Source organism: Pseudophryne corroboree, chromosome 6, assembly GCF_028390025.1.
Source record: "Pseudophryne corroboree isolate aPseCor3 chromosome 6, aPseCor3.hap2, whole genome shotgun sequence".
In the NCBI taxonomy this organism is placed as follows: domain Eukaryota; kingdom Metazoa; phylum Chordata; class Amphibia; order Anura; family Myobatrachidae; genus Pseudophryne; species Pseudophryne corroboree.
The window spans coordinates 346,606,340-346,631,392 of NC_086449.1; the positions used below are offsets into that span (position 1 = coordinate 346,606,340).

A 25,053-nucleotide genomic window follows, 5' to 3' on the forward strand; every position below is an offset into this window, starting at 1 on the left:
AGTTGTTGTTTTAAGTTGTTAGCTTTCCTGTAGATTATTTTTGGTTTTCTAGGGATAGATGCTTTTAGATCTTCATCAAGAGAAAGGATATGCCAATGTTTTTCAAGTATTTGTTCAACATCTTTATGATTACTGGTGAATTGTGTTATAAAGGTGACCGGTAGTTCTTTTTTGTCTTTTTGTTTGAAAGTCAATAAATCTTTTCTGTCCATGTTTTTCACTTTTTCTAATTGTTGTGTTAAATGGCTTTCTTTATATCCCTTTTGAAGGAATTTTGTTTTCATTTCATTTGCTTGATGTTCAAATACTGTCTGATCTGTGCAATTTCGTTTTAGTCGACGAAATTGTCCGCCTGGGATGTTGTTTATCCATTGTTTGTGATGGTTGCTGTTATGTGAAAGCATATTGTTACCGTTTACTTTTTTGAAATGAGTTCTTGTTAGGATGTGGTTTGTTTCTATGTAAATTTCCAAATCGAGGAAAATTACCATTTCTTCACTATGTATAGTGGTGAATTCGAGATTCATACTGTTACTGTTGATGTGTTCCTTGAATTGTGATAGGTCTTCTTGAGTTCCTTTCCAGATGAAGAACACGTCATCTATGTATCGATGCCAGCTTATGATATTTGACAGAAAAGGGTTGTTATTCCAGATGTTGAGGTCCTCCCAGTATGCAACAAATAAATTAGCATAACTGGGTGCGAATGACGTTCCCATCGCTGTCCCGCACTGTTGTAGGAAGAAATCGCCTTCATACCAGAAATAGTTGTTGTAGAGAATGAATTCAATGCTGTCCATGATGAAATTGATTTGGGAATTGGTGATTGTCGTCTGAGAGCAAAGGAAGTGTCGAGTTGCCTCACATCCTGCATGATGATTAATTGCAGTATACAGGGATTTGATGTCGCTTGTACATAATATGTACCCTTCTTGCCATTCTGTATTATTGATTACTTGCAGTATATTTGTGGTGTCTTTAAGGAAACTTCTTTGCTTTCCCACAATGTCCTGAAGATAATGATCGATGTATTTTGATAAATTCGCAGAAACTGAGCAGATTCCAGATACGATGGGTCTCCCCGGTGGAAGTGCAAAGATTCATTTATTCGAAATATTCACTTACTTCCCTATGGAAGCTTTTTACCATGAGGATGCCGCCGGGATAACCCACTTCCGGTCACGGGCATATCCGGTTTTACTAATAAAGTTATACTATATAAAACGGACATTTTTCATATATAGTTTTATCATCTCCTTGAAAAAGAATCCTGCTGCGGATTCGAAACGCGTTGGAGTACAAGAAGAAGCCTTAAACACAGGACACGGAGCCCGCCGCCGCAAGCGCCCGAACACCGGAAGTAAAAACCCGAACTTCCGGTTTGCGAACGACGCAGCGGCTATAGTGTGGCCAGAAAGAGTGGAGCCGGTTTGAACAGCACAGGCAGGAGAAGCCATCCCCTGCCCTGCCAGAGCAACACCAGAACCACATCCATAGTGGATAGTAGGGTAAGTCAGGGAAAGTTTTTTCTGCTACAAACGAACAGACTGAGCCCCTTTTTTCATCTAAAGTGTCCATAAGCTCCAAAAAATACACAAGAGGAGCTGTAAACATTGCACTTCCCCCTACCTTCCATCCCACCCTTCCCCTCGTTTTTATTTTGTTTTTATTTTTGTTTTTATTTTTATTTTTATTTTTATTTTTATTTTTATTTACTTTTGTTATTTAAATTTATTTCTTATTTATTCATTCAGTACATCACAACAGCATACACAAGCGCTCGGTCCAAATCAATTCCACATACGTTAAACACTAACCTGAGCAGCTTTAATTCACAAGCGCAGCACACTATACTTATCCATACTTGTAACGGCGTTTTATACCTTTATACGAAACAGTCACGCTTTGTAACGACATGACGTTACAGTCAGCAAGCCTGTGGTTTGATGACCTCTTTTACAATTGTGGAAGCGCGTCTTTTCATGTTACATTTGCGAGGTTTCAGGACTTCAACTCATATATGTCTCAGCTATTTACAGCTTAGAGTACAAAACTGCTTCTGTCGAACGGTTTGGCAGGTTGTCATTTAGTCTTTGCTGGGTTATAAACCAGGCAATAGTACGCCAACACAGTCAGAGTTACTTATTCTCCTCTGTTTGGGCAAAACCAAACAGCTCCGTTGCAATATCAATCAGCAAGTCATTTACTACAGTTAGAAAATGGATTTTCTGCAGTTAGTTTTTGCTTATTGGAGCCACAAAATTGTATAATTGCATTTGATCTTCACAATGCGTATTTACCCAGTCCGGTTTCTTCATCACAGGTTCTAGCGTTTGCAAATCGCCACAACCATTAACCATTTCATTTCTACCTTTGCTTATCGCTCCCGGTATTTACCAAAGTGATGTTGGGATGATAGCTCATCTCACATAAAAACTATGTATCAACAAAGTTCCTCTAGCTTGCGCTACTAAGGTATACTGCGGTAGCAGATCAAGTTCGAAAACAATCGCATCTAAGTCTGTCTAAACGATGTCAATTCCTAGGTAACATTATGAATACGGTAAATCAAATACTTTTACCTACTACACCAGCAAGAACAAAAGTACACGCACACTAGCGGTACATTGGTGTATTCATCTATTAAGAATAAAGATGTGTTTTCAATTTAGTTCGCCACCCTTCACTCGCGTACCCACAGAGGGACAAGGGTGCATATACTCTGGACGACAGTCACAGAGAGTCAGGATTTGTAGTTAAAATCAACGCAAAGGTTCTAAAACACGACAGATTGCTGTCGATAAATGTCCTAGAACTCTGTGCATTTTACAATGCAATAAATGATTCACTTTCAGTCTGACCAGGGATAGACTCTGGTTTCTCTTCAGAACGAATAAATCTTTCGCTTTTTACTAAAGATTTTCGTGGAGAGAAACAACCGTGAGTTTCATGTAATTTTGTTTTTTCATGCCTGGCTCACGCTGGCCTTAAGCAGTCAAACGAAGCAACGGCAGTTGCATACACAACAACCAGTGAAAACCAAGAAGCCGCATGGCAATGCGGCAGGTAACTCAAATCTTCAATGGCTCAGAACGCCATTATGTGAAAATGTCAAGAGATCAATCCGTGAGTGGACATCTGTTAGACAGATGATCTCACCCGTCAGCATTTGGATCTTCAAAACTGGACATTAAATCCAGAGGTGTTTCATATCTGAGTCCACAGAAGGAGGTTACCCTCAAGTATACATGATGGCATCTCGCCACAATTACAAAAGCTCAGTATGTGTACAAAACAGATCACAAGGGCAGTGGCGGTGAAGTCTCTCACATTCATGGGGTCATTCAGCATCGTGTATCTGGCTCCGCCATCTTCCGTTTCTCTCTCCGTTGCCAAAACGGATCAGAAGACAGTTCGTCACAGTCATACTGGTGGTATCTCATGGATTTCGTAGAAGTTTGCTTCTCGAATTTTCAAGGAATACTTGCACACGATCTTGGCCCGCTCATAATACGTCCAACCTGTTACATCAGGGAACGTTCTTTTACCCATACTTATCTATATACTTATTATCTATGTACCGCAGCTGCGGTTGACGGGGTGAGGGTTCAGACCGCCCTCTTAAAAAATAGAGCATTACAGTATCGGTTATACCAACCATGTTACGAAATAGTAAGCCGCTTAAGGCAGCTCATTATTAAAAAAAAATTTAGTGTGTTTACATAGGATGTAAACCTCGGAAGTTTCCAACATCATACTTCAAGTTACCCGTATTCTGTTAAACAGGGTGGGATGGAAAACTGCGTTCATCTGCACTAAGTGTGCAGGTATCTGTGTGGTAAACGTATTTTCAAAGACGTTTGCCTCTATTTGCGTCTGTAAACATCTTTCTACAAGGTGTCACCAAAGTTCAGACTCTATTTATCCCACCTACAGCGCCAGGCGATTTGAGGTTGGGTTCAGATTTATTACAGTTTTCATATTTTGGAACCCTTTCAACAAATGGGAATTAAGTTTCATATTTTTTGAACCCTTACAACAAATGAGAATTAAGTTTCTCACTTTGGAAAACATTTTTCTTCTAGCCTTGTCGTCGGCAAGGGTGCTTCGGCAAGGGTTTTGTTTTCATATTTGGGTGCCTTGTATTCCAAGCCACCGTATTTGAGTTTCTCATGACAAAGCAGATCTTCGGACGAAATCCGCTTTCGTATTCTTCACATCAATATACCAATAGTGGTTCCTGTGGGGACAGCACATTCTAGAATTCTGAATGTGGTACACGCATTACGCGTTTATATATGTACCGAACGTCTACAGTACGTGATATGAATACGTTGTTTGTTCTATATGATACTGCGAACTGGGGTTAGCCAGTTTCTCAGCAGACATTATCCAGTTGGATAATAATGACTACAAGTCAGGCTTACTTTAAGGCTAAGTTACAATCGCCTACGTCAGTAATAGTTCATCCCACAGGTTCTGTGGGAATGTCAGACCCAGCGGGTCGTGGAGCGTCTACGACGCGGCTACATAGCCTTCAGTGCACCACGTTTGTGCACTTTTACACGTTATGAATGGTGGCGCCGTCAGCATCTAGCTTTGGCTGCCTACTGTTACAAGTATCAAACAGCTCTCCCGCCCACGAGGGAAGCTTTGGTACGTCCCAAGAGTACTCCAGTGACCCCTAGTGGATGATAAAGAAAATAGGATTTTGGTACTTACCAGGTAAATCCTTTTCTTTGAATCCATAGGGGGCACTGGACGCCCACCCAGAGCAGTTTTACCTGGGTTGTTTTAAGCTCAAGGGAGCTTAGGGTAACAAGTTTACTTCATTGATATTAAGCTCAGAGGAGCTTATAATAACACATTTTCACCGATTGGTTCAAATTATAAAGTTCTATCGGTTATGGGGTCAACTGTTTAGTTGACAGTAAGGTTATGGGTCAACATTGTTGTTGTCCGTTATGTTATGGTTATGGTGTCAACTGTGTAGTTGACAATAAGGTTATAGGTCAACTTTGTTGTTGTCCGTTATGTTATAGGTATTCTCCATTGTCAACCTCTCTATATCCTGTTCGCTCAGTAAAAAACACTGGCAAAGTACACTGAGGTACTTGGGGATATGGAGGGGGGGAGAGTCCTAAATTTGAATATTCAGTGCCTTTGTTCGGCTACGCCCGTCCATATCCCAAGAGTACTCCAGTGCCCCCTATGGATTCAAAGAAAAGGATTTACCTGGTAAGTACCAAAATCCTATTTTTACAGTGAGACCTGCTGGCAACAGGCTCACTGCAGTCAGATGGCAGACGCGGATGTCGACACGGATACTGACACCAGTGTCGACGACGAGGAGTCTAGTCTAATGTCCACTAAGGCCATTCGTTGCATGATTGAAGCAATGAAAGAGGTGTTACAAATTTCTGATCTAAACCCAGGTACCACTAAAATGGGTATTATGTTTGGGGAGAAAAAACTACCCGTAGTTTTTCCCCCATCAGAAGAATTAAATGAAGTGTGTGAAGAAGCGTGGGCTTTCCCTGATAAAAGATTGGTAATCTCTAAGAAGTTACTAATGGCGTTCCCTTTCCCGCCAGAGGATAGGTCACGTTGGGAGACACCTCCTAGGGTGGATAAAGCGCTCACACGTTTGTCTAAAAAGGTGGCACTACCGTCTCCGGATACGGCCGCCCTCAAGGAACCTGCTGATAGAAAGCAGGAGGCGATCCTGAAGTCTGTATATACACACTCAGGCATTATACTTAGACCAGCTATTGCGTCAGCATGGATGTGCAGTGCTGCCGCTGCGTGGTCAGATTCCCTGTCAGAAAATATTGACACCCTAGACAGGGACACTATTCTGCTAACCATAGAGCATATAAAAGACTCAGTCTTATACATGAGAGATGCACAGAGGGAGATCTGCCGGCTGGCATCTAAAATAAGTGCATTGTCCATTTCTGCTAGGAGAGGCTTATGGACTCGCCAGTGGACAGGGGAAGCAGATTCAAAAAGGCACATGGAAGTTTTGCCTTATAAGGGTGAGGAATTATTTGGGGATGGTCTCTCGGACCTAGTTTCCACAGCAACTGCTGGGAAGTCAGCATTTTTACCCCATGTTCCCTCACAGCCTAAAAAGGCGCCGTTTTATCAGGTACAGTCCTTTCGGACTCAGAAAAACAGGCGTGGAAAAGGCGGGTCCTTTCTGTCCAGAGGCAGAGGTAGGGGAAAAAGGCTGCAACAAACAGCAGGTTCCCAGGAGCAAAAGTCCTCCCCCACTTCCAAGTCCGCCGCATGACGGTGGGGCTCCACAGGCGGAGCCAGGTACGGTGGGGGGCCGCCTCAAAAATTTCAGCGATCAGTGAGCTCGCTCACAGGTGGATCCCTGGATTCTGCAAATAGTATCTCAGGGGTACAAACTGGAATTCGAGGCGTCTCCACCCGACCGGTTCCTAAAATCTGCCTTGCCGATTACTCCTTCAGACAGGGAGGCTGTGCTAGCGGCAATTCACAAGCTGTATTCCCAGCAGGTGATAATCAAGGTGCCCCTACTTCAACAAGGACGGGGTTACTATTCCACACTGTTTGTGGTACCGAAACCGGACGGTTCGGTGAGACCCATTTTAAATTTGAAATCCTTGAACACATACATAAAAAAATTCAAGTTCAAGATGGAATCGCTCAGGGCGGTTATTGCAAGCCTGGACGAGGGGGATTACATGGTATCCCTGGACATCAAGGATGGTTACCTGCATGTCCCCATTTACTATCCTCACCAGGAGTACCTCAGATTTGTGGTACAGGATTGCCATTACCAATTCCAGACGCTGCCGTTTGGACTCTCCACGGCACCGAGGGTGTTTACCAAGGTAATGGCGGAAATGATGATACTCCTTCGAAAAAAGGGAGTTTTAATTATCCCGTACTTGGACGATCTCCTAATAAAGGCGAGGTCCAAGGAGCAGTTGTTGGTGGGAGTAGCACTATCTCAGGAGGTGCTACACCAGCACGGTTGGATTCTGAATATTCCAAAATCACAGCTGGTTCCGACGACACGTCTACTGTTCCTGGGTATAATTCTGGATACAGTCCAGAAAAAAGTGTTTCTCCCGGAGGAGAAAGCCAAGGAGCTGTCATCTCTAGTCAGAGACCTCCTGAAACCAAAACAGGTATCGGTGCATCACTGCACGCGGGTCCTGGGAAAGATGGTGGCTTCTTACGAAGCAATTCCTTTCGGCAGGTTCCATGCCAGAATCTTTCAGTGGGACCTGTTGGACCAATGGTCCGGATCGCATCTTCAGATGCATCGCCTAATAACCCTGTCTCCAAGAACCAGGGTGTGTCTGCTGTGGTGGCTGCAGAGTGCTCATTTTCTAGAGGGCCGCAGATTCGGCATACAGGACTGGGTCCTGGTGACCACGGATGCCAGCCTTCGAGGCTGGGGGGCAGTCACACAGGGAAGAAACTTCCAAGGACTATGGTCGAGTCAGGAGACTTCCCTACACATAAATATTCTGGAACTAAGGGCCATTTACAATGCCCTAAGTCAGGCAAAATCCCTGCTTCTACACCAGCCGGTACTGATCCAGTCAGACAACATCACGGCAGTCGCCCATGTAAATCAACAGGGCGGCACAAGAAGCAGGATGGCAATGGCAGAAGCCACAAGGATTCGCCGATGGGCGGAAAATCACGTACTAGCACTGTCAGCAGTGTTCATTCCGGGAGTGGACAACTGGGAAGCAGACTTTCTCAGCAGGCACGACCTCCACCCGGGAGAGTGGGGACTTCATCCAGAAGTCTTCACGCTGATTGTAAATCGATGGGAACGGCCACAGGTGGACATGATGGCGTCCCGCCTAAACAAAAAACTAGAGAGATATTGCGCCAGGTCAAGGGACCCTCAGGCGATAGCTGTGGACGCTCTAGTGACACCGTGGGTGTACCAGTCAGTTTATGTGTTCCCTCCTCTGCCTCCCATACCAAGGGTACTGAGAATAATAAGAAAACGAGGAGTAAGAACAATACTCGTGGTTCCAGATTGGCCAAGACTAGCGTGGTACCCGGAACTTCAAGAGATGATCTCAGAGGACCCATGGCCTCTGCCGCTCAGACAGGACCTGCTGCAGCAGGGGCCCTGTCTGTTCCAAGACTTACCGCGGCTGCGTTTGACGGCATGGCGGTTGAACGCCGGATCCTGAAGGAAAAGGGCATTCCGGAGGAAGTCATTCCTACGCTGATTAAAGCCAGGAAAGATGTAACTGCAAAGCATTATCACCGCATATGGCGGAAATATGTTGCTTGGTGTGAGGCCAAAAAGGCCCCAACAGAGGAATTTCAACTAGGTCGATTTCTGCATTTCCTACAAGCAGGAGTGACTATGGGCCTGAAATTAGGCTCCATTAAGGTACAGATCTCGGCTCTGTCGATTTTCTTCCAGAAAGAACTAGCTTCACTACCTGAAGTTCAGACGTTTGTGAAAGGAGTGCTGCATATTCAGCCCCCGTTTGTGCCTCCAGTGGCACCTTGGGATCTCAACGTGGTGTTGAGTTTCTTAAAATCACATTGGTTTGAGCCACTTAAAACCGTGGATCTAAAATATCTCACGTGAAAAGTGGTCATGTTATTGGCCTTGGCTTCAGCCAGGCGTGTGTCAGAATTGGCAGCTTTGTCATGTAAAAGCCCTTATCTGATTTTCCATATGGATAGGGCGGAATTGAGGACTCGTCCCCAGTTTCTCCCTAAGGTGGTATCAGCTTTTCACTTGAACCAACCTATTGTGGTGCCTGCGGCTACTAGGGACTTGGAGGATTCCAAGTTACTGGACGTAGTCAGGGCCTTGAAAATTTATGTTTCCAGGACGGCTAGAGTCAGGAAAACTGACTCGCTATTTATCCTGTAGGCACCCAACAAACTGGGTGCTCCTGCTTCTAAGCAGACTATTGCTCGCTGGATTTGTAGCACAATTCAGCTGGCGCATTCTGCGGCTGGACTGCCGCATCCTAAATCAGTAAAAGCCCATTCCACAAGGAAGGTGGGCTCATCTTGGGCGGCTGCCCGAGGGGTCTCGGCTTTACAACTTTGCCGAGCTGCTACTTGGTCAGGGGCAAACACGTTTGCAAAATTCTACAAATTTGATACCCTGGCTGAGGAGGACCTTGAGTTCTCTCATTCGGTGCTGCAGAGTCATCCGCACTCTCCCGCCCGTTTGGGAGCTTTGGTATAATCCCCATGGTCCTTTCGGAGTTCCCAGCATCCACTAGGACGTCAGAGAAAATAAGATTTCTCTAACGTCGTAGTGGATGCTGGGACTCCGTCAGGACCATGGGGAATAGCGGGCTCCGCAGGAGACAGGGCACATCTAAATAAAGCTTTTAGGATCACATGGTGCGTACTGGCTCCTCCCCCTATGACCCTCCTCCAAGCCTCAGTTAGGTTTTTGTGCCCGTCCGAGAAGGGTGCAATCTAGGTGGCTCTCCTAAAGAGCTGCTTAGAAAAAGTTTTTTTAGGTTTAAATCTCAGTGAATCCTGCTGGCAACAGGATCACTGCATCGAGGGACTTAGGGGAGAGATTTCCAACTCACCTGCGTGCAGGATGGATTGGAGTCTTAGGCTACTGGACACTTAGCTCCAGAGGGAGTCGGAACACAGGTCCTCCTGGGGTTCGTCCCGGAGCCGCGCCGCCGATCCCCCTTACAGACGCTGAAGACGGAGGTCCGGAAAGCAGGCGGCAGAAGACTCCTCAGTCTTCATGAAGGTAGCGCACAGCACTGCAGCTGTGCGCCATTGTTGCTACACGTCTCACTGATTCAGTCACGGAGGGTGCAGGGCGCTGCTGGGGGCGCCCTGGGCAGCAATATTAAATACCTTTAGTGGCAAAATAAATACATCACATATAACCATTAAGGCTATATGTATGTATTTAACCCAGGCCAGTTTTCTTAAAACCCGGGAGAAAAGCCCGCCGAAAAAGGGGCGGAGCTTATTCTCCTCAGCACTCAGCGCCATTTTCCTGCTCAGCTCCGCTGGTGAGGAAGGCTCCCAGGACTCTCCCCTGCACTGCACTACAGAAACAGGGTAACAAAGAGAAGGGGGGCATAATTTGGCGATATTGATATATTAAAAGCGCTTATATCAAAAACAACACCTTCTAGGGTTGTTTATATACATTTATAGCGCTTTTGGTGTGTGCTGGCAAACTCTCCCTCTGTCTCCCCAAAGGGCTAAGAGGGTCCTGTCTTCGATTAGAGCATTCCCTGTGTGGCTGCTGTGTGTCGGTACGTGTGTGTCGACATGTATGAGGACGATGTTGGTGTGGAGGCAGAGCAATTGCCGGTAATGGTGATGTCACCCCCTAGGGAGTCGACACCGGAATGGATGGCTTTAGTTATGGAATTACGTGATAATGTTAGCACATTACAAAAGTCAGTTGACGAAATGAGACGGCCGGAAAACCAGTTAGTACCGGCTCAGGCGTCTCAGACACCGTCAGGGGCTGTAAAACGTCCCTTACCTCAGTCAGTCGACACGGGTACCGACACAGATGAATCTAGTGTCGACGGTGAAGAAACAAACGTATTTTCCAATAGGGCCACACGTTATATGATCACGGCAATGAAGGAGGCTTTGCAGATCTCTGATACTGCTGGTACCTCAAAGAGGGGTATTATGTGGGGGGTGAAAAAACTACCTGTAGCTTTTCCAGAATCAGAGGAATTGAATGACGTGTGTGACGAAGCGTGGGTTAACCCAGATAGAAAACTGCTAATTTCCAAGAAGTTATTGGCATTATACCCTTTCCCACCAGAGGTTAGGGCGCGCTGGGAAACACCCCCTAGGGTGGATAAGGCGCTCACACGTTTATCAAAGCAAGTGGCGTTGCCGTCTCCTGATACGGCCGCCCTCAAGGATCCAGCAGATAGGAGGCTGGAAACTACACTGAAGAGTATATACACACATACTGGTGTTATACTGCGACCGGCAGTAGCCTCAGCCTGGATGTGCAGTGCTGGGGTAGTGTGGTTGGATTCTCTGACTGAAAATATTGATACCCTGGATAGGGACAGTATTTTATTGACTTTAGAGCAATTAAAGGATGCTTTTCTTTATATGCGAGATGCTCAGAGGGATATTTGTACTCTAGCATCAAGAGTAAGCGCGATGTCCATATCTGCCAGAAGAAGTTTATGGACGCGACAGTGGTCAGGTGATGCGGATTCCAAAAGGCATATGGAAGTATTGCCATATAAAGGAGAGGAATTATTTGGGGTCGGTCTTTCGGACCTGGTGGCCACGGCAACTGCCGGCAAATCCACTTTTTTACCTCAGACCCCCTCCCAACAGAAAAAGACACCGTCTTTTCAGCCGCAGTCCTTTCGCTCCTATAAAAACAAGCGACCAAAAGGACAGTCTTATCTGCCGCGAGGCAGAGGAAAGGGTAAGAGAGGGCAGCAAGCAGCCCCTGCCCAGGACCAGAAGCCCGCCCCGGGTTCTACAAAGCCATCAGCATGACGCTGGGGCTTTACAAGCGGACTCAGGAGCGGTGGGGGGTCGACTCAAGATTTTCAGCAATCAGTGGGCTCGCTCACAAGTGGACCCGTGGATCCTGCAGATAATATCTCAGGGTTACATGTTGGAGTTCGAAAGGTCTCCCCCTCGCCGGTTCCTAAAGTCTGCTTTACCAACGTCTCCCTCAGAAAGGATGTCGGTTTTGGAAGCCATTCACAAGCTGTATTCTCAGCAGGTGATAGTCAAGGTACCCCTCCTACAACAGGGAAAGGGGTATTATTCCACACTATTTGTGGTACCGAAGCCGGACGGTTCGGTAAGACCTATTCTAAACCTGAAATCCTTGAACCTGTACATACAGAAATTCAAGTTCAAGATGGAGTCACTCAGAGCAGTGATAGCGAATCTGGAAGAAGGGGACTTCATGGTGTCCCTGGACATAAAAGATGCTTATCTGCATGTCCCAATTTACCCCTCACACCAAGGGTATCTCAGGTTCGTGATACAAGACTGTCATTATCAGTTTCAAACGCTGCCGTTTGGTTTGTCCACGGCCCCTCGGGTCTTTACCAAGGTAATGACCGAAATGATGGTTCTTCTACGAAGAAAAGGCGTATTAATTATCCCTTACTTGGACGATCTCCTGATAAGGGCAAAGTCCAGAGAACAGCTGGAAGTCGGTGTAGCACTATCCCAGGTAGTGCTTCAGCAACACGGGTGGATTCTGAATCTTCCAAAATCTCAATTGACCCCGACAACTCGTCTGCTGTTCCTGGGAATGATTCTGGACACGGTTCAGAAAAAGGTGTTTCTCCCGGAGGAGAAAGCAAGGGAGTTATCCGAACTTGTCAGGAACCTCCTAAAACCAGGAACTGTGTCAGTACATCAATGCACAAGAGTCCTGGGAAAGATGGTGGCTTCTTACGAAGCGATTCCATTCGGCAGATTCCATGCACGGACATTTCAGTGGGATCTGCTGGACAAATGGTCCGGATCGCATCTGCACATGCATCAGCGGATAACACTGTCACCAAGAACAAGGTTGTCTCTCCTGTGGTGGTTGCAGAGTGCCCATCTGTTAGAGGGCCGCAGATTCGGCATACAGGACTGGGTCCTGGTGACTACGGATGCCAGCCTACGAGGCTGGGGAGCAGTCACACAGGGAAGAAACTTCCAGGGCGTGTGGTCAAACCTGGAGACGTCCCTTCACATAAATATACTGGAGCTAAGAGCGATCTACAATGCTCTAAGCCTGGCAAAATCGCTGCTTCAGGGTCAGCCGGTGTTGATCCAGTCGGACAACATCACGGCAGTCGCCCACGTAAACCGACAAGGCGGCACGAGAAGCAGAAGAGCAATGACAGAAGCTGCAAGGATTCTGCGCTGGGCGGAGAATCATGTCATAGCACTGTCAGCAGTGTTCATCCCGGGAGTGGACAACTGGGAAGCAGACTTCCTCAGCAGACACGACCTTCACCCGGGAGAGTGGGGACTTCATCCAGAAGTCTTCCACATGATTGTGAACCGTTGGGAAAGACCAAAGGTGGACATGATGGCGTCTCGCCTCAACAAAAAATTGGACAGATATTGCGCCAGGTCAAGAGACCCTCAGGCAATAGCTGTGGACGCTCTGGTAACACCGTGGGTGTACCAGTCAGTGTATGTGTTCCCTCCTCTGCCTCTCATACCAAAGGTACTGAGAATTATACGGAAAAGAGGAGTAAGAACAATACTGGTGGCTCCGGACTGGCCAAGAAGAACTTGGTATCCGGAACTTCAAGAGATGCTCACGGAGGATCCATGGCCTCTACCTCTAAGAAGGGATCTGCTTCAGCAGGGACCTTGTATGTTCCAAGACTTACCGCGTCTGCGTTTGACGGCATGGCGGTTGAACGCCGGATTCTAAAAGAAAAGGGCATTCCAGAGGAAGTTATTCCTACCTTGATTAAGGCTAGAAAGGAAGTGACTGTACAACATTATCACCGCATTTGGCGAAAATATGTTGCGTGGTGTGAGGCCAAGAAGGCTCCAACGGAAGAATTTCAATTGGGTCGATTCTTACATTTCCTGCAAGCAGGATTGTCTATGGGCCTAAAATTGGGGTCCATTAAAGTTCAAATTTCGGCCTTATCAATCTTCTTCCAGAAGGAATTGGCATCAGTGCCTGAAGTACAAACTTTTGTCAAAGGTGTACTACATATACAACCCCCAATAGTGCCTCCAGTGGCACCGTGGGATTTGAACGTAGTTTTGAATTTTCTCAAATCTCATTGGTTTGAGCCTCTAAAATCGGTAGATTTAAAATACCTTACATGGAAGGTAACCATGCTATTGGCCCTGGCTTCAGCCAGGAGAGTTTCAGAGTTGGCGGCTTTATCATACAAAAGCCCATATCTGATTTTCCATTCGGACAGGGCAGAACTGCGGACACGTCCTCATTTTCTCCCTAAGGTGGTTTCGGCTTTTCACTTGAACCAGCCTATTGTGGTGCCTGCGGCTACTAGCGACTTGGAGGACTCCAAGTTACTGGACGTTGTCAGAGCATTAAAAATATATATTTCAAGGACAGCTGGAGTCAGAAAATCTGACTCGTTGTTTATATTGTATGCACCCAACAAGATGGGTGCTCCTGCGTCTAAACAGACGATTGCACGTTGGATCTGTAGCACAATCCAACTTGCACATTCTGTGGCAGGCCTGCCACAGCCTAAATCTGTAAAGGCCCACTCCACAAGGAAAGTGGGCTCATCTTGGGCGGCTGCCCGAGGGGTCTCGGCATTACAACTTTGCCGAGCAGCTACGTGGTCAGGGGAGAACACGTTTGTAAAATTTTACAAATTTGATACTCTGGCTAAGGAGGACCTGGAGTTCTCTCATTCGGTGCTGCAGAGTCATCCGCACTCTCCCGCCCGTTTGGGAGCTTTGGTATAATCCCCATGGTCCTGACGGAGTCCCAGCATCCACTAGGACGTTAGAGAAAATAAGAATTTACTTACCGATAATTCTATTTCTCATAGTCCGTAGTGGATGCTGGGCGCCCATCCCAAGTGCGGATTGTCTGCAATACTTGTACATAGTTATTGTTACAAAGATCGGGTTATTACTATTGTTGTGAGCCATCTTTTCAGAGGCTACTTCGTTTTTTGTTATCATACTGTTAACTGGGTTCAGATCACAAGTTGTACGGTGTGATTGGTGTGGCTGGTATGAGTCTTACCCGGGATTCAAGATCCTTCCTTATTGTGTACGCTCGTCCGGGCACAGTACCTAACTGAGGCTTGGAGGAGGGTCATAGGGGGAGGAGCCAGTACGCACCATGTGATCCTAAAAGCTTTATTTAGATGTGCCCTGTCTCCTGCGGAGCCCGCTATTCCCCATGGTCCTGACGGAGTCCCAGCATCCACTACGGACTATGAGAAATAGAATTATCGGTAAGTAAATTCTTATTTTTACTCACCGGTAAATCTATTTCTCGTAGTCCGTAGTGGATGCTGGGCGCCCATCCCAAGTGCGGATTGTCTGCAATACTTGTACATAGTTATTGTTAGCTCAACAATAACCCTTTAGTTATCTGTTGAGAGGCACAGTTGTTTTCATACTGTTAAACTGGGTATAGTATCACGAGTTATACGGTGTGATTGGTGTGGCTGGTATGAGTCTTACCCGGGATTCAAAATTATGTCAGCTCGTCCGGGCACAGTGTCCTAACTGAGGCTTGGAGGAGGGTCATAGTGGGAGGAGCCAGTGCACACCAGGTGACCTAAAAGCTTTCTTTAGTTGTGCCCAGTCTCCTGCGGAGCCGCTATTTCCCACGGTCCTTTCGGAGTTCCCAGCATCCACTACGGACTACGAGAAATAGATTTACCGGTGAGTAAAATCTTATTTTCTCTGACGTCCTAGTGGATGCTGGGAACTCCGTAAGGACCATGGGGAATAGACGGGCTCCGCAGGAGACTGGGCACTCTTAAAAGAAAGATTAGGTACTATATCTGGTGTGCACTGGCTCCTCCCACTATGACCCTCCTCCAGACCTCAGTTAGATTTCTGTGCCCGGCTGAGCTGGATGCACACTAGGGGCTCTCCTGAGCTCCTAGAAAGAAAGTTTATTTTAGTTTTTTTATTTTACAGTGAGACCTGCTGGCAACAGGCTCACTGCATCGAGGGACTAAGGGGAGAAGAAGTGAACCTACCTGCTTGCAGCTAGCTTGGGCTTCTTAGGCTACTGGACACCATTAGCTCCAGAGGGATCGACCGCATGGAACTGGCCTTGGTGTTCGTTCCCGGAGCCGCGCCGCCGTCCCCCTTACAGAGCCAGAAGCAAGAAGAGGTCCGGAAAATCGGCGGCAGAAGACATCAGTCTTCACCAAGGTAGCGCACAGCACTGCAGCTGTGCGCCATTGCTCCTCATACACACTTCACACTCCGGTCACTGAGGGTGCAGGGCGCTGGGGGGGGGGCGCCCTGAGCAGCAATAAAAACACCTTGGCTGGCAAATATATCACAATATATAGCCCCAGAGGCTATATATGTGATAAATACCCCTGCCAAAATCCATAAAAAAGCGGGAGAAAAGTCCGCGAAAAAGGGGCGGAGCTATCTCCCTCAGCACACTGGCACCATTTTATCTTCACAGTGCAGCTGGAAGACAGCTCCCCAGGCTCTCCCCTGTAGTTTGCAGGCTCAAAGGGTTAAAAAGAGAGGGGGGGCACTAAATTTAGGCGCAATATTGTATATACAAGCAGCTATTGGGAAAAATTCACTCAATATAGTGTTAATCCCTAAATTATATAGCGCTCTGGTGTTTGCTGGCATACTCTCTCTCTCTGTCTCCCCAAAGGGTTGTGTGGGGTCCTGTCCTCAGTCAGAGCATTCCCTGTGTGTGTGCGGTGTCGGTACGGATGTGTCGACACGTTTGATGAGGAGGCTTATGTGGTGGCAGTGCTACAACAGCACGGATGGATTCTCTACATTCCAAAGTCACAGCTGGTTCCTACCACACGCCTACTGTTCCTGGGGATGGTTCTGGACACAGAACAGAAAAAAGTTTCTCCCGCAGGAGAAAGCCAAGGAGCTGTCATCTCTAGTCAGAGACCTCCTGAAACCAAAACAGGTATCGGTGCATCACTGCACACGAGTCCTGGGAAAAATGGTAGCTTCTTACGAAGCAGAATTCTATTCGACAGGTTCCATGCAAGAACCTTTCAGTGGGACCTCTTGGACAAGTGGTCGGGATCGCATCTTCAGATGCATCGGCTGATAACCCTGTCTCCAAGAACCAGGGTATCTCTACTGTGGTGGCTGCAGAGTGCTCATCTTCAAGAGGGCCGCAGATTCGGCATACAGGACTGGGTCCTGGTAATCACGGATGCCAGCCTTCGAGGCTGGGGGGCAGTCACACAGGGAAGAAATTTCCAATGACTTTGGTCAAGTCAGGAGTCGTCCCTACACATAAATCTTCTGGAACTGAGGGCCATTTACAATGCCCTAAGTCTGGCAAGGCCTCTGCTTCAAAACCCGCCGGTACTGATTCGATCAGACAACATCACGGCGGTAGCCCATGTAAACCGACAGGGCGGCACAAGAAGCAGGATGGCGATGGCAGAAGCCACAAGGATTCTCCGATGGGCGGAAAATCACGTCTTAACACTGTCAGCAGTGTTCATTCCGGGAGTGGACAACTGGGAAGCAGACTTCCTCAGCAGACACGACCTACACCCGGGAGAGTGGGGACTTCATCCAGAAGTCTTCCAACTGTTGGTAAACCGTTGGGAAAGGCCACAGGTGGACATGATGGCGTCCCGCCTAAACAAAAAACTAGATATTGCGCCAGGTCAAGGGACCCTCAGGCAATAGCTGTGGACGCTCTAGTGACACCGTGGGTGTATCAGTCGGTTTATGTATTCCCTCCTCTGCCTCTCATACCAAAGGTACTGAGAATAATAAGAAAACGAGGAGTAAGAACGATACTCGTGGTTCAGGATGGGCCAAGAAGAGCTTGGTACCCAGAACTTCAAGAAATGATATCTGAGGACACGTGGCCTCTACCGCTCAGACAGGATCTGCTACAGCAGGGGCCCTGTTTGTTCCAAGACTTACCGCGGCTGCGTTTGACGGCATGGCGGTTGAATTCCGGATCCTAAAGGAAAAGGGCATTCCGGAGGAAGTCATTCCTACGCTGATAAAAGCCAGGAAAGAAGTAACCGCAAACCATTCTCACCGTATTTGGCGAAAATATGTTGCGTGGTGTGAGGCCAGGAAGGCCCCAACAGAGGAATTTCAGCTGGGTCGTTTTCTGCACTTCCTACAGTCAGGAGTGACTATGGGCCTAAACTTGGGTTCCATTAAGCTCCAGATTTCGGCTCTGTCGATTTTCTTCCAGAAAGAACTGGCTTCACTGCCTGGAGTTCAGACATTTGTAAAGGGAGTGCTACATATTCAGCCCCCTTTTGTGCCTCCTGTGGCACCTTGGGATCTCAACGTGGTGTTGAGTTTCCTAAAATCACATTGGTTTGAGCCACTTAAAACTGTGGATTTGAAATATCTCACGTGGAAAGTGGTCATGTTATTGGCCTTGGCTTCGGCCAGGCGTGTGTCAGAATTGGCGGCTTTGTCATGTAAAAGCCCTTATCTGATTTTCCATATGGATAGGGCAGAATTGAGGACTCGTCCCCAGTTTCTCCCTAAGGTGGTATCAGCTTTTCACTTGAACCAACCTATTGTAGGGCCTGCGGCTACTAGGGACTTGGAAGATTCCAAGTTACTGGACGTAGTCGGGGCCTTAAAAATTTATATTTCCAGGACGGCTGGAGTCAGGAAAACGGACTCGCTTTTTATCCGGTAGGCACCCAACAAAATAGGTGCTCCTGCTTCTAAGCAGACTATTGCTCGCTGAATTTGTAGCACAATTCAGCTGGAGCATTCTGCGGCTGGATTGCCGCATCCTAAATCAGTAAAAGCCCATTCCACGAGGAAAGTGGGCTCATCTTGGGCGGCTGCCCGAGGGGTCTCGGCTTTACAACTTTGCCGAGCTGCAACTTGGTCAGGGGCAAACACGTTTGCTAAATTCTACAAATTTGATACCCTGGCTGAGGAGGACCTTGAGTTCTCTCATTCGGTGCTGCAGAGTCATCCGCACTCTCCCGCCCGTTTGGGAGCTTTGGTATAATCCCCATGGTCCTTACGGAGTTCCCAGCATCCACTAGGACGTCAGAGAAAATAAGATTTTACTCACCGGTAAATCTATTTCTCGTAGTCCGTAGTGGATGCTGGGCGCCCATCCCAAGTGCGGATTGTCTGCAATACTTGTATATAGTTATTGCCTAACTAAGGGTTATTGTTGAGCCATCTGTTGAGAGGCTCAGTTATATTTCATACTGTTAACTGGGTATAGTATCACAAGTTGTACGGTGTGATTGGTGTGGCTGGTATGAGTCTTACCCGGGATTCAAAATCCTTCCTTATTGTGTCAGCTCTTCCGGGCACAGTATCCTAACTGAGGTCTGGAGGAGGGTCATAGTGGGAGGAGCCAGTGCACACCAGATAGTACCTAATCTTTCTTTTAGAGTGCCCAGTCTCCTGCGGAGCCCGTCTATTCCCCATGGTCCTTACGGAGTTCCCAGCATCCACTACGGACTACGAGAAATAGATTTACCGGTGAGTAAAATCTTATTTTCTTTACTCCTGAGAATAGAAGTTACTTTTCCTCCAACTGATGGATTTGTTACATTTAGCATAAAGAAGGGTTTTTTTTTTGTGTCCCCCCCCCAACACTGAGATGGTTCTATTTCTTTTTAGTTCAACAAATGGTTTTGAGGACGTGGCTGATTTTCTGGCTACTTGGTAAAGGTCACACTTGGCACCTTACAGTACATTGGTGTTGGTGGCCTTTCAGTTGCCTTCTGTGGACTATTGGCTCTGTCTTTGACTTTTTTTTTTTTTTCTTATGTCTACCTCTTGCTCATTCATCACCTCCTCTATTTCAGTCTGCATATGCTCTGAAATAATATTGGGCATGCACAGTTAATCAAAACCCAGTGGCCAGCAAGGATCTGCTTTTCGAAACTATTCTAATGGGCCCTACACATTGGCCGATCCGCCGCCGAGCTGCCCGACGGCGGATACGGCCGACGGGCGACCCGTTGGGGGGGGGGGGGGGGGCAGTGACGGGGGGAGTGAAGTTACTTCATTCCCACCGTCACACGGCTCCATAGAACTGCAGGCAAATATGGACGAGATCGTCCATATTGGCCTGCATTCACAGCCGACTGGACACCGGCGATGAACAAGCGCGGGGCCGCGCATCGTTCATCGCTGGAGCCTCCACACTCAAAGATATGAACGTTATCTCATTCATTAATGAACGAGATCGTTCATATCGTGCAGTGATGTCTGCCAGTGTGTAGGGCCTGTAAGTGTTATTCCGTGTAACAGATGAAGCCAATAACTAAACAATTTTTAAACAACAATTTTTTTTTCCCATTTAAAAAAAGAAAAAAAGATTGACCTTACTCTTGGGTTGCTGTAGGAGAGAGAGAAAAAGGTGTGTTTATATGTGACTGGTCTATTTGTTTATATTTAGATATTTTCCGCACTGTATTGTAGCTTGAGAACCTAGCAGTAATTTTATCTTTCTTATCGGTAGCTCTGCGTTCACAGTAGAACGACACCGAAAAAGGAAATTCTTGGATAACGCTTCACTTAATAGAAAAATGCTCAAAATAAATGTAAGTATCAATATGCATCTTCTGTTGGTTCACCAAACAGTCACAAAAGGCTTTGAAAACTATGGCGACCTTCTAGAACCCACTATTAATATTTATTAAAATTCCTATAGTGCCAGCATATTCTGTTGCGTTCTACAATTCGGAACAAAACCAGTAATAAAATGATGACAGACAGAGGTACGAGGGCCCAGCTGACAAGTTTGCCATCTACATTAAGTAGGGATTTTTGTTTACTTACCGTAAAATCTTTCTCTGATTCCATCTGGGGGACGCTGTGCTGTTACTTGTGTGATAGAGGTATGTGGTAGTGGAGTTTGGCACAGAACCTATTAAAAAAAAAAAGACTCCTCCCCCTCTAACCCCTCCCATCTCATCCTGCCTAGCCAGCAACTCGGTTATCGTTTAGCCAAGCCAATGGGGATAGAACAGAAAATAACCGTTTAAACCAGACAAATATACGGGAGGGATTGCAGCGTCCCCCCGATGGAATCGGAGAAAGATTTTACGGTAAGTAAACAAAAATCCCTATTTCTCTGACGTCCTAGTGGATGCTGGGAACTCCGTAAGGACCATGGGGAATAGCGGGCTCCGAAGGAGGCTGGGCACTCTAGAAAGATTTAGGACTACCTGGTGTGCACTGGCTCCTCCCACTATGACCCTCCTCCAAGCCTCAGTTAGATTTCGTGCCCGGCCGAGGTTGGATGCACACTAGGGGCTCTCCTGAGCCCTTAGAAAGAAAGTATAGTTTAGGTTTTTTATTTTCAGTGAGACCTGCTGGCAACAGGCTCACTGCAGCGAGGGACTAAGGGGAGAAGAAGCGAACTCGCCTGCTTGCAGCCGGATTGGGCTTCTTAGGCTACTGGACACCATTAGCTCCAGAGGGATCGACCGCAGGCCCAGTCCTTGGTGTTCGGTCCCGGAGCCGCGCCGCCGTCCCCCTTACAGAGCCAGAAGCAAGAAGAGGTCCGGAAAAATGGCGGCAGAAGACATCAGTCTTCACCAAGGTAGCGCACAGCACTGCAGCTGTGCGCCATTGCTCCTCATGCACACTTCACACTCCGGTCACTGAGGGTGCAGGGCGCTTGGGGGGGGCGCCCTGAGCAGCAATAAAAAACACCTTGGCTGGCAAAATACCACAATATATAGCCCCAGAGGCTATATATGTGGTAAATACCCCTGCCAGAATCCAGGAAAAAGCGGGAGAATAGGCAGCGGAAAAGGGGCGGAGCTATCTCCCTCAGACACACTGGCGCCATTTCTCCTTCACAGATCCGCTGGAAGGAAGCTCCCTGGCTCTCCCCTGCAGTCTACACTTCAGAACAGGGTAAAAACAGAGAGGGGGGGCACTAAATTTAGGCGCAATATATATATATATATATATATATATATATATATATATATATATATATATATATATATATATATATATATATATATATTATAAAAAGCAGCTATAGGGGACATAACTCAGTTAGTCCCTGCATTATATAGCGCTCTGGTGTGTGCTGGCATACTCTCACTCTGTCCCCCCAAAGGGCTTTTGTGGGTCCTGTCCTCATTCGGAGCATTCCTTGTGTGTGTGCGGTGTGTCGGTACGGCTGTGTCGACATGTTTGATGAGGATAATGATGTGGAGGCGGAGCAGATGCCCTTAGAAGGGATGTCACCCCCTGCGGGGCAGACACCTGAGTGGATGGGCTTATGGAAAGTAATGAGTGCACGTATAGACTCCTTATATAAGAAAATCGACGACATGCCAAATGTGGGACAGCCGACTTCTCAGCTCGTGCCTGCCCAGGCGTCGCAGGGGTCGTCAGGGGCTCTAAAACGCCCGCTACCTCAAGCAGACCCAGATGTCGACACTGATACTGACACCAGTGTCGACGACGAGTCTAACCTGATGCCCACTAAGGCCATTCACTGCATGATTGAGGCAATGAAAGAGGTGTTACACATTTCTGATATAAATACAGGTACCATTAAAAAGGGTATTATGTTTGGGGAGAAAAAACTACCCGTAGTCTTTTCCCCCGTCAGAGGAATTAAATGAAGTGTGTGAAGAAGCGTGGGCTTTCCCTGATAAAAAAAATTGGTAATTCCTAAGAAGGTACTAATGGCGTTCCCTTTCCCGCCAGAGGATAGGTCACGTTGGGAAACACCTCCTAGGGTGGATAAAGCGCTCACACGTTTGTCTAAAAAGGTGGCACTACCGTCTCCGGATACGGCCGCCCTCAAGGAACCTGCTGATAGAAAGCAGGAGGCGATCCTGAAGTCTGTATATACACACACAGGCATTATACTTAGGCCAGCTATTGCGTCAGCTTGGATGTGCAGTGCTGCCGCTGCGTGGTCAGATAAACTGTCAGAAAATATTGACACATTAGACAGAGACACGATCCTGTTAACCATAGACCATATAAAAGACTCAGTCTTATATATGAGAGATGCACAAAGGGAAATCTGCCGACTGGCATCTAAAGTAAGTGCATTGTCCATTTCTGCTAGGAGAGGCTTATGGACTCGCCAGTGGACAGGAGATGCAGATTCAAAAAAGCACATGGAAGTGTTACCATATAAGGGTGAGGAATTATTTGGGGATGGTCTCTCGGACCTAGTTTCCACAGCAACGTCTGGGAAGTCAGCGTTTTTACCCCATGTCCCCTCACAGCCTAAGAAGGCGCCGTTTTATCAGGTTCAGTCCTTTCGGACCCAGAAAAACAGGCGTGGAAAAGGCGGGTCCTTTCTGTCCAGACGCAGAGGTAGGGGAAAAAGGCTGCAACAAACAGCAGGTTCCCAGGAGCAAAAGTCCTCCCCCGCTTCTTCGTCCAAGTCCGCCGCATGACGGTGGGGCTCCACAAGCGGAGCCTGGTACGGTGGGGGGTCGCCTCAAAAATTTCAGCGATCAGTGGGTTCGCTCACAGGTGGATCCCTGGATCCTGCAAATAGTATCTCAGGGGTACAAGCTGGAATTCGAGGCGTCCCCACCCCACCGATTCCTGAAATCTGCCTTGCCGATTGTTCCCTCAGACAGGGAGGCGGTGCTAGCGGCAATTCACAAGCTGTATTCCCAGCAGGTGATAATCAAGGTACCCCTACTTCAACAAGGCCGGGGTTATTATTCCACACTATTTGTGGTACCGAAACCGGACGGTTCGGTGAGACCCATTCTAAATTTGAAATCCTTGAACACGTACATAAAGAAATTCAAGTTCAAGATGGAATCGCTCAGGGCGGTTATTGCAAGCCTGGACGAGGGGGATTACATGGTATCCCTGGACATCAAGGATGCTTACCTACATGTCCCCATTTACCATCCTCACCAGGAGTACTTCAGATTTGTGGTACAGGATTGCCATTACCAATTCCAGACGCTGCCGTTTGGACTGTCCACGGCACCGAGGGTATTTACCAAGGTTATGGCGGAAATGATGATACTCCTTCGAAGAAAGGGAGTTTTAATTATCCCATACTTGGACGATCTCCTAATAAAAGCGAGGTCCAAGGAACAGTTGTTGGTGGGAGTAGCACTATCTCAGGAGGTGCTGCACCAGCACGGCTGGATTCTGAATATCCCAAAGTCACAGCTGGTTCCGACGACACGGCTACTGTTCCTGGGTATGATTCTGGATACAGTCCAGAAGAAAGTGTTTTTCCCGGAGGAGAAAGCCAGGGAGTTGTCATCTCTAGTCAGAGACCTCCTGAAACCAAAACAGGTATCAGTGCATCGCTGCACACGGGTCCTGGGAAAGAGGGTGGCTTCTTACGAAGCAATTCCCTTCGGCAGGTTCCATGCCAGAATCTTTCAGTGGGACCTGTTGGACCAGTGGTCCGGATCGCATCTTCAGATGCATCGCTTGATAACCCTGTCTCCAAGAACCAGGGTGTCTCTACTGTGGTGGCTGCAGAGTGCTCATCTTCTAGAGGGCCGCAGATTCGGCATACAGGACTGGGTCCTGGTGACCACGGATACCAGCCTTCGAGGCTGGGGGGCAGTCACACAGGGAAGAAACTTCCAAGGACTATGGTAGAGTCAGGAGACTTCCCTTCACATAAATATTCTGGAACTAAGGGCCATCTACAATGCCCTAAGTCAAGCAAAATCCCTGCTTCTACACCAGCCGGTACTGATCCAGTCAGACAACATCACGGCAGTCGCCCATGTAAATCGACAGGGCGGTACAAGAAGCAGGATGGCGATGGCAGAAGCCACAAAAATTCTCCGATGGGCGGAGAATCATGTACTAGCACTGTCAGCAGTGTTCATTCCGGGAGTGGACAACTGGGAAGCAGACTTCCTCAGCAGACACGACCTCCACCCGGGAGAGTGGGGACTTCATCCAGAAGTCTTTCAGATGCTGGTAAACCGTTGGGAAAAACCACAGGTGGACATGATGGCGTCCCGCCTCAACAAAAAGTTAAAAAGATATTGCGCCAGGTCAAGGGACCCTCAGGCGGTAGCTGTGGACGCTCTAGTGACACCGTGGGTGTACCAGTCGGTTTATGTGTTCCCTCCTCTGCCTCTCATACCAAAGGTATTGAGAATAATAAGAAAGAGAGGAGTAAACACCATTCTCGTGGTTCCGGATTGGCCAAGACGAGCGTGGTACCCGGAACTTCAAGAGATGCTCTCAGAGGACCAGTGGCCTCTACCGCTCAGACAGGACCTGCTACAGCAGGGGCCCTGTCTGTTCCAAGACTTACCGCGGCTGCGTTTGACGGCATGGCGGTTGAACACCGGATCCTAAAAGAAAAGGGTATTCGGAGGAAGTCATTCCTACGCTTATTAAGGCCAGGAAAGATGTTACGGCAAAGCATTATCACCGCAT

At 47.5% G+C, this 25,053-nt stretch overlaps 1 protein-coding gene and 1 non-coding gene across 3 annotated transcripts in view; both read left to right on the plus strand.

The window, feature by feature from the left end:
* Nucleotides 1-25,053, plus strand: part of USP3 (ubiquitin specific peptidase 3) — a 118,658-nt gene that overhangs the window by 41,219 nt on the left and 52,386 nt on the right. For both annotated transcript variants that reach the window (XM_063926537.1, XM_063926536.1), the window contains exon 5: nt 20,147-20,228. In XM_063926537.1, the coding sequence (XP_063782607.1) occupies nt 20,147-20,228 (82 nt within the window). The remainder of the gene's footprint in view (nt 1-20,146; nt 20,229-25,053) is intronic.
* On the plus strand, nt 2,869-2,988 carry LOC134938709 (U5 spliceosomal RNA). The gene has a single exon (XR_010181213.1). It is a non-coding gene; the product is annotated as a U5 spliceosomal RNA (small nuclear RNA).